Source organism: Macaca mulatta, chromosome 15 (genome assembly GCF_049350105.2).
Source record: "Macaca mulatta isolate MMU2019108-1 chromosome 15, T2T-MMU8v2.0, whole genome shotgun sequence".
Taxonomy (NCBI): Eukaryota; Metazoa; Chordata; class Mammalia; order Primates; family Cercopithecidae; genus Macaca; species Macaca mulatta.
Genome location: NC_133420.1, coordinates 86,365,001 through 86,377,995, shown reverse-complemented (window position 1 = coordinate 86,377,995; position 12,995 = coordinate 86,365,001). Strand labels below are relative to the sequence as shown.

The window sequence follows — 12,995 nt, the reverse complement described above, 5'->3', positions numbered from 1 at the left end:
AATATATTCTGAAAACCAGTTAAAGCATCATTCAAAATGTCTCCATTTTAAACTAAAATGTCAATAGGCATTTAACTGAAAAAAACTGAAAGGCTTGACATACTAAGCTTTTGTTCAAAAGTTTGCATTTTTAAAAATTTCACTGGAACTAAAGGTTACTTTGCATATACATCACACTTTTACTTTCAGAGGAGTTTCTTCTGCAGACTTCTTTAAAAAACTATATATATGTGTGTGTGTGTGTGTGTGTGTGTGCATATATGTTATCCTCAGCCTCAAATACTGATTTTACAGTCTGTGATTCATAGCAAAGGAGGTGTCCCATTTTTCTATGTTGACACACAATAATTTGACTTTTTTTTTTACTGATCAATTTCAAGCTAGATATTGCATCTATAAACTGCACTTAGCCAGCCCTATGGTGAACTTTGTAATGGTTTTGTAATAATAAACTGTTCTTGACTGAAACACAAGCCTTTCATAATTACATGTCATAGTGCAATTCTTATGCAATGAGCTTGTGTTTCTCCAAATTTAGGACCAAGCATGTAGTTTTATCAGTGAGCTGAGATTTGGTCTTGTTTTCTCGTGATTCTATAAGTGGTAGTTCTAACTTTGAAATGGGTCACCTAACTTATAACTATTTTCTTCATTTCTTTTCAAAAGGGAGAAATAGCATGCAAATTTCTGGCATGTTGATAAGAAAGTTCAGCATTTTTTTATCTGACACAAAATATTTCCTTTAGAATGCCTATGTTTCCTCTCCGTATAAGCTGTCCTAGAGTCAGATATGATAGAAACAAACTCTGAGATGTATATATCTATGTTCTTACAAGTGTAAAACTTGAATGATGTCTCTGGAAATGGAGCCTCAGAGTGACCAGGAACACAAATACTTATTTGTCGCAGAAATAGAGGGGCACATACTTTGAAATATTTCAATGGAAATCAAAAATTGTAGTTTACTGGACTGAAATTAGTATCCTCTACTAATACATTTTTGACACAAACTCAATGCTGATTCAAATCTGTAATCCATGTAGCTCATAATAACTTACTTGGTAGAAGTATCACAATTAATGAATTGTACAATTGTACAAATTAAAAAATTATACAATTTTTCAACTAGACAATTAATTGTACAATTTGTATAGTTGAAAAAATATATAAATTAATTTATAGACAAATTATTAAAGAAGACAACATCTTAAACAGTCATTCCCGATATTTTTTCTTTCATAATTAAAGTAAAAGTAAGTAGCTCAGCAACTGTTCCCTCTTAAAACTGCTGCTATCTCAGGAGTCATATAAGTTATCCTGGCTAATTAATTCTTCGCTTTTGTTTGCATACGGTAACAGTTGGTAGGATAATTAAGTTTGATTGTACATTTTCACTGAACTTTTGATGAAATTGTTTCACTCTTTTTATTAGTATAAAATTGCTAGGAAAGTCTTCTGAAGAGAAGTTTTTTGTTTGTAGAGAGATGGGAAACGAACGACACCAAATATGAAGTCATTCCTCTATCTCTCATTTTAAAACCTGTTTTAAAGGTTGTAGCCACCAGGCGATTTAGTCAGGAAAACTGAAAAATCAACTGTTACTCCTAACTAAAGCAGGACGTTAAAACTCTTCTACCAGCGACAGGGTTGGAAAAATTCCTCTTGCTCTTCTTATCTGTGATATACGGTACAAGGGTTGGCCCTGGTTTGGTCCACCTGCCAGCGGAGTTTAAAGTTTCCGAGGCTAAGAGGAACACAATGACTTGGATCAAACAGCCTAAATGGGAAGAAGGACATTTTTCCTGCATCAAGGAAGCCGTTAAACTCCTGCTAAGCTAACTAGCTCTTTTTTATGCGTCCATGCACAAGACTGAACTCCTCTTTCACTGACCAGAGATTATTTTTGACAATCCAGGATATCCCGAAAGCTTGGAGACATATGGCTGGAAAATGAAACGACCCAGGACATCGTTTCTGGCTGCATCATTATTTTGTGTCGCGTAGTACCAGATGGGCAGTCAGTGAGCGGCGCAGGGATGTGAACGGACGGTTTTATAATGTGAAAATTTTCCCTTGGTAAAGCTAAAACAGGTTTCATTTCCCTCTCTTTTCTTTCACTACTTGCTTTATTCCCCCTCTCTCTGCAATATCAGTGAACTCAACTTTGCAGTGAGGTGGCCAAAAAGAAAGAGAATGAGGCGATCTTGGTCATCTTAGTGTCGGAGGAGTCGCAGCGACCAAGGAACTGCAGCTGCAACCCCCCGCGTCCTGTGTGGATTTCAGGGCTGACACCGCGAGGGCGGTTATGGAAAGGATGGTACACCGGAGCCGCGGAGGATAGAGACCCTGGGGCCCGGAGAGGTCTGCTGATCTCGCAGCAGCCTTCGAGGCCGAGGCTGCCTCTCATCTGCAGCGTTTTATTACCATTATCGCCGTTCTCGAAAAGTCATGGAAGACAACCCGCTGCCAGACCTCAGAGACATCGAGCTGAAGCTGGGGCGCAAAGTACCCGAGAGCCTAGTGCGCTCGCTCCGTGGGGAGGAGCCGGTTCCCAGGGAAAGGGACAGGGACCCCTGCGGGGGGAGCGGTGGTGGCGGCGGCGGCGGCGGCTGCAGTAGCGGCAGCAGCTGCTGCAGCTTCCCTCCCTCCTTGTCGTCCTCCTCTTCGTCCTCCCCAACCTCTGGCTCCCCACGAGGTAGCCACTCTAGCGCCCTGGAGAGACTAGAAACCAAGCTTCACCTCCTCAGGCAAGAGATGGTGAGTGTGGTGCGCCAGCCGCGGGGGCTGGGACCTGGGCTGGGCCAAAAGATGGGGGGATCTAAGAATGGGGCTGGGAGATAGGAGGGCAGGAGCTGCAGAGCGGAGCGCTGGGCGCGTGGGAAATGCTGGGTGGAGGAACGCGCAGGGGGCGCTCATCCGAAGGCAGCTGCTGCGAGACTTGTTTATCACGGACTTTGCTCGGTCATGGCTTGCAAAGACAGCACAGTCGGCTGGCTCCAATGTGTGTACTTTCGGACAGCGCCGACTCACTGCGCCGGGCTCTATGTAGCTGCCAGCCCGTAGCCTCTTAGGCACCAGCCCGTTGAGAGTTTGCAGTTACTGCACCCTTCTAAGGCCTGCTGTGTGCTGTTAACTCTTTGGGTAGGTTCAAAAGGTGGCTCAGCCCAATGCACTTACTGCAAAAATACTTCCTGGTTTGCCGGGAGGTGGCGTGGCAGGGTCCTTGCAGCCCTCCCTCCTAGCTCACCCTTCCACCAGTACCGCTCCGCCCTCCTGCCCTCCCTTCTTGGTGCAGCAGCCGCAGCTGTTCCAAGGCCACTGTTGAGCAGATTCTCCACAGCTGGTTCTGAAAAACAATGGCCCACTCGTCCTTGATGTACTTATGAATAGCTTTTTTCACTGTTTTGATCTCTGCGAGCAGGTGATCCCCAGGTCCAGGGATCTGCTAAAGACCATCTCCCACCCTTCTCCCTCAAGTCTCAATCTGCAGTTGTTTTCCCTGCTGTTTGCAAACGTTTGCCCGAGCATAGGACAATGAAACAAGTACAAGGTCTAAGAATACTCATTCTGGATGTATTTAGACTAAGACACTATTTACTTGTCATGAGCTCTTGGGCACGTCACTTCACTTCTGTAGACCTCCGTGAATTTGATGAGCTGGTTAGAGAAAATGATCCCTCCCTAAGTCCTTTGCAGAATCTGACCACAAAGCAACAGCATTTTCTACCAGCTTGGAGATGAGGGAAGTTGCAACAGTGGGCCTCAAAAAGAGAGGATAATTTCATTAAATTAGCTTCACAGTTGTTTTGATTTGCTTCAAAGTAGGCTAGGAGATTTCTGTCACGCCGAAAGGATGCTGGAAATGATTTCTATCATTCTGTCATTTAGTTATTATAGAGTTCTGTCATTTAGTGATTATTAGTTTTTAGGTTGGACAAAAATTTAAGGAAAATCCTTAGGTACATAATGGAGAAGTTGGAAAGTAGAAGGCATCTTGATGAGTTTGCAAAATAGATGAAAAGATAAAATGGGAAAGAAGACAAACCAACAGGTCAGGGGATGCCTGATACCATATCACAAAGATCAGACATACGTGTGGAGACAAACAGGTAAAATTATTTTCCACAGGAAAATTCCTTGTACAAGGTATTAAGAATGTTGCTGACTCTGCAAATTAAGGACTTAATATGAGGGATGAAGATATCAAGGAGATGAGGACATTTTATTCCTAACCATGTCTTCTGTAATTTTGCCCATGGAATGTTAATATATTCACTTAATCTAATAAATAAATCTTGTTGAAACATATTTTCTTACTCAGTAGCTCACTGATAGCACATCAAAGACAATACTGTCGTTTTGCTGGACACTCAGACACAATTTAGAGTATTTATGTATAACTTGAAAACAGTAACATTTCCAAAAACCGATGAACCCCACCCTGTCCCAAGGAATGATTGGTATGTATGTGAAGATCATTTTCTGACAAAAATAATTACGTTCCACTTAGGATGCACAACCATGCTGTCCTGTAGAGAAATTACAAGTTTTGTGAGAATTTTTAAACTGATGACATTTATTTCCATGATAACATAAGAGTATACATTTTACCTTCTATGTGATGAATCACAATTAGTCTTTTTTTATAGGTTGGTGGAAAAGTAATTGCTGTTTTGCCATTGGTTTTAATGGCAACCACAGCTACTTTTGCACTAACCTAATATATAAAGACTTTATGAGACACAATTTCTGAAACTGGGATTCATGATGAGAGTCTCTAAGGTCCCTGATAATTTGTCACGTTTGTTGTTGTTTTTTGGAGAATATTTCGTCACTACTCAAATGATGGTTCTCTGGTTTAGTGGAAGCTTCATAGGCTTTGGAGTCAGATAAGCCAGGGTTTCAGGCAAGTCTAAAGCAAGTCAGGATATCAATAAGACCTAATAGGATGTCAGGGCTGCCAGTCTATGTATTTATCTTCCCTGGCAAAAAGGCTGGGCCCACTCTCTGTGGTCCTCATTCTAGTCATGGCTTTTACACTCACTAGTGTGTGGCATTGAACAAGTTATATAACCACTCTGAGACTCAGCTTTCTTGTTAACATAGGAATGAAAGCATCTCCATTAAAGCATTTTAAGAATTCAGTGAAATAATGTAAGAAAAACAACGATTACATAGGCATTCAAAAACAGTAAGGATGCTGGCAGTAATAAGCATTACGTCAATGATATGGGTTCTGTTGATCTTACAAAAGCAGCCCTAGATGTTCAATGTGGCTTTGGGACCGATGAAGGGCTAGATATTTTCTCCACCAGACTGACTCTATCATGGCGTCTCCCATGTCATTAGATACTCTCTGTAGAGACGATGTTTCCAAACTAACAAATAAAATATGTGTAGGCTTCCCTAGCTTCAATTCAACTGGAAATCTTGATTTTTATTTTAGATTTAATATTTATTAAACACATGCTATGTGCTAAGCATGCTGCTGATTGAAGTAGCATGTATTAAAGAATTGTGGAGCCTAATGTCAGATAGCCGAGGAAATCTGAGGAACTTAAACTAGTACAGTAGCCCACCTTATCGATGGGAGATATGTTCCAAGACCTCCAATGGATGCTTCAAACTGTGGATAGTACCAAAACCTATATAAAGACTGTTTAGTCCTATAAAGACATACCTATTACACAATTTAATTTATAAATCAGTCACAGTAAGAGATTAATAATAACTACGAATAAAATAGAACAAAACAGTATATTGTTATGTGAATTTCTCTCTCTCTTTCTCTCTCTCAAAATACTATAATATTTTCAGACTGCAGTTGACTTTAGGTAACTAAAACCATTAAAGCAAAGCCATAGATTAGGGTGTACTACTGTATTTGGTTACTTTAGTGAGACTTTTCTATGGGTAAGCCACTGTGATAGTTAAACATTTTATATGTATTTTCCCGTTGGAACTTATAATCTTTTAACTAAATGTAATTGTCACCACAATTTTATAAAGCATTGAGGTTTATTGAGCTAATGCTCAAGATAGTAAGGGGAGGAGCCAGAATGAGGTCAGAACCTGAGATTTTAACCATGCCTATGCTGTCACTTCTTACACTTTAGAATACCTCCATGCTCAAGTGGACACCCAGGAAAAAATGAATATTTCTGTTCTTCTTCCAGAATTTCAAAACATTAAACATGTTAAACTGTATTTTTGTTTACCATTAGCCTTCCCAGGAGGAACAAGCACTAATCAGTCTCTGGCTTAGGATTTGGATGAACATATTCAAAAGCCCTCTGCTTCCCAGCAATCACAATCATACCGTTTCCTTTTGGCCACTATCACCAAGATCTCCGGTAGCACTTCTTCTCAGTCCAGAAGAACTGCCATGAGCAGTTCCAGGTTCTCCTGACATGACCAGTTCAAGTTTTAGAGCTCTGTAATATTCATGATGTAGGAGTGTCAAGAGCTTTTCATTGGTAGTATTTTAGTTCCGCAAGAGATTCTGTTCAGGATAAAACTTAGACCTTAGGTAACTCACTGGAAAGAACTAGAAACTTGGAATCCTGACACCATCTTGTGTTCATTTAAGCAGTACTTTCAAACTGCTGTTCTTCCAACAGGAACTCAGTTATCCTCTTCTTCTCAAATGATATCAGTTGCACAGAACTGTGTGGTGACTTCCCAGGTGTGCGGTTGAAAACACATCCATCTGAATTGTGCTCATGTAAACTGTACTCATAGAATTCACAAGGAAAAAAATCAAGGTTATATTTTCAAGCGTATATTTCAAAGGTCTCGATGTTAGACCTCTAAATTAAACCTGAATTATTCATTTTCTTACAAAGGGGCTAAACACTGTGGTGGATGTTGAGATATAACTAGGATAGTATTATTTCATTTTACAGATACAGTAACTATGGCTTACAGAGATTAATTAACTATGATTCCCAGCCCGTCATTCAAACAAGATCCACTGTTAGCCTGGCTATCTGCTTGATCCAAAGTGATCCTAAATTGTACTGTATCAATGCACTATGAAATGTGCCCATTTACTGTGAATGAACATTCTTATAGTAATTTCATCACATATCTACCAATGGATCTTTTGGCATTCCCTTAACAATATTGTTTCTTTCTTAAAAAAAAAAAAGTTTCTCGTAAAATTTCCAATAATACAGTAATAAATTGTATAAATAAAAAGAAAAGTTCACTTAATCTTACTCCTCCCCATTTTACTCTGTCCTCCAGAGGAAATGCTGCTGACATTTTGTTTGTTTGTTTAATCCATGAGCTCAGCCATTTATCATTTCTTTGTGTTACAAACATTTCAATTATACTTTTAGTTATTATTATCATTTGAGATGGAGTTTCCCTCTTGTTGCCCAGGCTGGAGTGCAATGGTACGATCTCAGCTCACCGCAACTGCTGCCTCCTGGGTTCAAGTGATTCTCCTGCCTCAGCCTCCCGAGTAGCTGGGATTAAAGGCATGTGCCACCATGCCCGACTAATTTTGTATTTTTAGTAGAGACAGGTTTTCTCCATGTTGGTCAGGCTGGTCTGGAACTCCTGACCTCAGGTGATCCGCCCCCCTCGACCTCCCAAAGTGCTGGGATTACAGGCACAAGCCACCGTGCCAGGCCCCTTTTAGTTATTTTTAAATGTACAATAAATTATTGTTGACTGTAGTCGCCCTGTTGTACTATCAAACATTAGATCTTATTCATTGTATCTAATTATATTAATATATCCATTAACCATTCCACTTCCCCCAGCTCACTACTCCTTCCCAGCCTCTAGTAACCATCATTCTACTCCCTAGCTCTTTGAGTTCAAATGTTTTCATTTTTAGCTCCCACAAATAAGTGAGAACATGCCAAGTCTGTCTTTCTGTGCCTGACTTATTTCACTTGACATGAAATCCAGTTCCATTCATGTTGATGAAATGACAGGTTCTCATTCTTTTTTTGTGACTGATTAGTGCTCTATTGTGTGTACATACAACATTTTCTTTATCCATTTGTCTGTTGATGGACACAGGTTGCTTGTAAATCTTAGCTATTGTGAATAGTGCTGCAATGGACATAGGAGTGAATATATCTATTTGATATATCGCTTTCCTTTCTCTTGAACATATACCTAGTAGTGGGATTGCTGGATTAAGTATTAGTTCTGTTTTTATTTTTTTGAGGAATCTCCAAACTCTTCTCCACAGTGGCTATGCTAATTTACATTCCCACCAACAGTGTACAAGGGTTCCCTTTTGTTCATATCTTCACCGTCATTAATTATTGTTCGTGGTTTGGATAAAAGTCATTTTAACTGGGGTGATATAGTATCTCATTGTAGTTTTGATTTGCATTTCTCCGGTGATCAGTGATGTTGAGCACTTTTGAATATACCTGTTTGTCATTTGGATGTCTTTTGAGAAATGTCTATTCAGATCTTTTGTCCATTTATTAATAAGATTATTAGACATTTTTCCTACTGAGTTGTTTGAGCTCCTTATATATTCTGGCAATTAATTCCTTGTCAGATGGGTAGTTTGCAGATATTTTCTCCCATTTTGTGGATTGTCTCTCCACACTGTTGATTGTTTCCTTTGCTGTGCAGAAGTTTTTAACTTGATGTGACCCAGTTTTTCCATTTTTGCTTTGGTTGCCTATGCTTATGGGATATTCCTCAAGAAGTCCTTGTCCAGAGCAATGTTATAGGGAGTTTCCCTAATGTCTTCTCTCAGTGCTTTTATGTTTTTGATATAAGTCTTTGATTAGATTTTGTATATGGCAAGAGATAAGGGTCTAGTTTCATTCTTCTGCATATGGATATGTAGTTTTGCCAGTACCATTTATTGAAGAGACTATCTTTTCTCCAATGTATGTGCTTGGCGTCTTTGTGAAAAATGAGTTCACTGTAGGTATGTGAATTTGTTTATCAGTTCTCCATTTCGTTCCATTGCCAATGTGTCTGTTTTTATGCCAGTATCATGGTGTTTTGGTTACTATAACTCTGTAGTATAATTTGAAGTCAGGTATTTCTCCAGTTTTGTTCTTTTTGCTTGGGATGACTTTGGCTATTCAGGTTCTTTTTTGATTATAAATTTTAGGATTTTTTTCTATTTCTGTGAAGAATGTTATTGGTATTTTGATAAGGATTGCATTGAATATGGAGACTGTTTTGAGTAGTATGAACATGTAAAAAATGTCTATCTTCCAATCCATGAACATGGAATATCTTTTCATCTTTTTGTGTCTTATTCAATTTCTTGCATCAATATTTTATAGTATTTGTTGTAGAGATCTTTCACGTCTTTAGTTAAATCCTAGGCATTTAATTTTATTTGCAGTTATTTTAAATGGGATTACTTTCTTGATTGCTTTTTCAGATTGTTTGCTGTTGGCATATAGAAATGCTACTGATTTTTATGTTAATTTTTTATCCTACAACCTTACTCAACTTATCAGTTCTAATAATTTCTTAGTGGAGTCTTTAGGTTTTTCCATATATAAGATTATATTATTTGAAAGTAAGAATAATTTGACTTTTTTCTTTCCAATCTGGTTTCCCTTTATTTCTTTTTCTTGTCTGATTGCTCTGTCTAGGACTTCCAGTACTATGCTGATAAACAGTGATGAAAGTGGGCATCCTCATTATTTCCAGACTTTAGAGGAAAGGTTTTCAGTTTTTCCTCATTCAGTATGATACTAGCTGTAGGTCTGTCTTATATGTCTTTTATTGTGTAGTGGTACATTCTTTCTATACCCAGTTTTTTGAGGGTTTTTATCATAAAGAGATACCAAATTTTGTCAAATGTTTTTCCAGTATCAACTGAAATTATCATATGGTTTATTCCTTCATTCTGTTGATATGATGTATCATATTGGGTGAATTTACATATGTTGAACAGTCCTTGCATCCCTGGGATAAATTCCACTTAGCCATGATGAATGATTATCTTAATGTGTTGCTGAATTAGGTTCACTACTATTTTGTTGTGGATTTTTGCATCAATGTTTTTCAGTGATATTGGCCTATACTTTCTTTTTTTTGATATGTCTTTGTTTGATTTTGATATCAGGGTAATACTGGCCTCATAGAATGAGTTTAGAAGTATTCTCTCCTCTGTTTTTTGGAATAGTTTGAATAGGATTATTCTTTTTAAAATGTTTGGTAAAATTCAGCAGTGAAGCCATGAGGTCCTGGGCTTTTTTAAAAAAATAATTTTGCATGCTTCATTCTTTTTTATTATTTTATTTTGTCTCCCCTCACTGTATATTTTCAATTAGCATGTCTTCAGGCTCACTAATTCTTTATTCTGCTTGATCAATTCTGCTGTTAAGAGACTCAGATGCGTTTTTCAGTATGTCAATTCAATTGTTTAGCTCCAGAATTTCAACTTGATTTTTAAAAATTATTTCAATCTCACTTACATTTCATTTTACATTTTCATTATCCTATATATTGGATAGGATTCTGAATTCTTTTTTTGTGTGGTTATATTTTTATCTTTCTTTTTTTTTTTATTATTATACTTTAAGTTCTAGGGTACATGTGCACAACGTGCAGGTTTGTTACATATGTATATTTGTGCCATGTTGGTGTGCTGCACCCATCAACTCGTCAGCACCCATCAACTCGTCATTTACATCAGGTATAACTCCCAATGCCATCCCTCCCCGCTCCACCCTCCCCATAATAGGCCCCGGTGTGTGATGTTCCCCTTCCCGAGTCCAAGTGATCTCATTGTTCATTTCCCACCTATGAGTGAGAACATGCGGTGTTTGGTTTTCTGTTCTTGTGATAGTTTGCTGAGAATGATGGTTTCCAGCTGCATCCATGTCCCTACAAACGATACAAACTCATCGTTCTCTCTGTTATCTCGATTTGTTTAGTTTTCGAAACCAGCTATATTGAGTTATCTGTCTGAAAGGTCACAGATCTCTGTCACTCTGGGATTGGTTACTGGTGTTCTTATTTAGTTCATCTGATGAGGTCATGTTTTCCTAAATGATCTTGATGCTTGTGAGTGTTCATCAATGTCTAGGCATTGACAAGTGAGGTATTTATTGTAGTCTTCATAGTCTGGGCTTGCTTGTACCTGTCCTTCTTGGGAAGGCTTTAAAGAAGTACATAAAGAAAATTGAGTGTTCAGATCTAAGTATTTGCCTATTGCAGCCATATCTGCATTAGGGGGAACCCAAGCCCACTAATAATATGACTCTTGCAGACTAACAGAGGTAGCACTTTGGTGGTTTGGGGTACTACATGAGATAATTCCCTGGATTACCAAGTAGAGACACTTGTTCTCTTACTTTACCCCAAATGAAGAAGTTTCTCTCTGTGTTGAGCTTCCTAGAGTTGGGGGAGGGGTGACACAAGTACCTCTGTGGCCACCACTACTGCGACTGTGCTGAGTCAGACCTGAAGCCACCACAGTACTTGGTCTCACCCAAGGCCTGTGACAACTATTGCCTGGTCACCACTGATGTTTATTTAAGGCCCAAGGGCTCTTTAGTCAGCAGGTGGTGAATCATTCTAAACGTGTGTTTTTCCCTTCAAGGTGGTGAGTTCCCTTCTGGCCCAGGGAGGGTGTAGAAATGCTGTCCAGGAGCAAGGGTCTGGAGTCGGGAACTTTAGGAATCTAGAATCTACTTGGTACTTTATTTTACTGTGGCTGAGCTGATAACCAAATTCTGAGACAAAGTCTTTTTTACTCTCCTCTCTTACTTCCTCAAGCAAGAGTTTCTCCTCATGGCCACCATTGCCCTAGGCCCATGGCAAGTACTGCCTGGCTACCACTCACGTTTACTCAAGGCCCAAAGGCTCTTATTCAGCTTATGGCAAATCTTGCCAAGCCTGGTTATCTCCCTTAAGGGCAGTGGGTTCCCTTCTGGCCCAGGGTGTGTCTAGAAACGTCTGTTGTCCGGGAGCTAGGGCCTGGCATGGGGGCTTCAGTACTCTGCTTCGTGTTTTATTTTACCATGGCTGAGCTAGTATTTAAGTTACAAGACAAAGTCCTCTTTACTGTATCCTCTTTTCAAACAGAAGGTGTCTCTGCCAAAACTGCGAGCTGCACTGTCTGGGGCTGGGGGAGGGGGTGACACAAGCACTCCCTTGGCTGCCCCAGCTGATGTCTCACTAGGTCCTGTACACCCTAAGTCTACTGGCTCTGAGCCCAGCACAGCACCAGAACTTGCCTGCCAGCACAGCACCAGAACTTGCCTGGGAACTTTACTTCTTGAAAGGCCTAGGTTACCTTTCAAGTTTATTTATGACCCCAGAGCACTTTGGCCTGCAGTGTTGATGCTAGCCGGAACTCAAATTCTGACTGCTGGCATAGAAAATTCCCCTCTAGCTACGTCCAGTCTGAATGCTTCTAGTGTGGGAGCTAGCTAAATTCTGCCCTGTATGACTTTGCACTGTGACAGTTAGCACTGAGTTCCAATGCAAAGTCCCATAATCACTGTATTCTCCCTCCCTCAAGCACACAGATATTCTCTCTCTGCAGTGCTGCACTGCTAGGAGATGGGGGAGAGGCTGTGTAAGCAATACAAGAGTCTTTTCTACCCTCTTCAGTGCCTTCTTCCTTGATATGATGTTAAAACTGGGTACTGTGATCTCTGATCGTTCACCTGATACTTGGTTCCTATGAAGGTACTTTATTGTTTAGATAGTTGTTCAATCTGATGTTTCTCTGGGGGTGACAATTGCTGGAGGGTTCTATTCAGCCATCTTGCATCTTGCTCCGCCTGTCTCAGATCTTTTTTCATGTCTTTGCCTGCATATATTTGCATTTTATATACAGACTTAATGTTGGTATATTTGGATATCATTTTTCTTATTTTACATAATATTTTTATATTACCTGGTGTTTATTAGATGACTACAATATGACACATAGTATTTCAAACACTTTTCAAGTATTAGGTCATTTCATTCTCATGCCTCACCCACTTATGAGGTAGACACTATGGAGTGTTAGATAATGTAAACAAATT

The 12,995-nt window shown here is 39.5% G+C and overlaps 1 protein-coding gene across 1 annotated transcript in view; it reads left to right on the top strand.

Annotated features, from left to right (window-relative positions):
• The first annotated feature begins 1,687 nt into the window (after positions 1-1,687).
• LURAP1L (leucine rich adaptor protein 1 like) overlaps positions 1,688-12,995 on the top strand; it is a 47,538-nt gene continuing 36,230 nt past the window's right edge. The window contains exon 1 of the mRNA XM_001111395.5: positions 1,688-2,757. Within this exon, the coding sequence (XP_001111395.1) occupies positions 2,449-2,757 (309 nt within the window). The 5' untranslated portion in view covers positions 1,688-2,448. The remainder of the gene's footprint in view (positions 2,758-12,995) is intronic.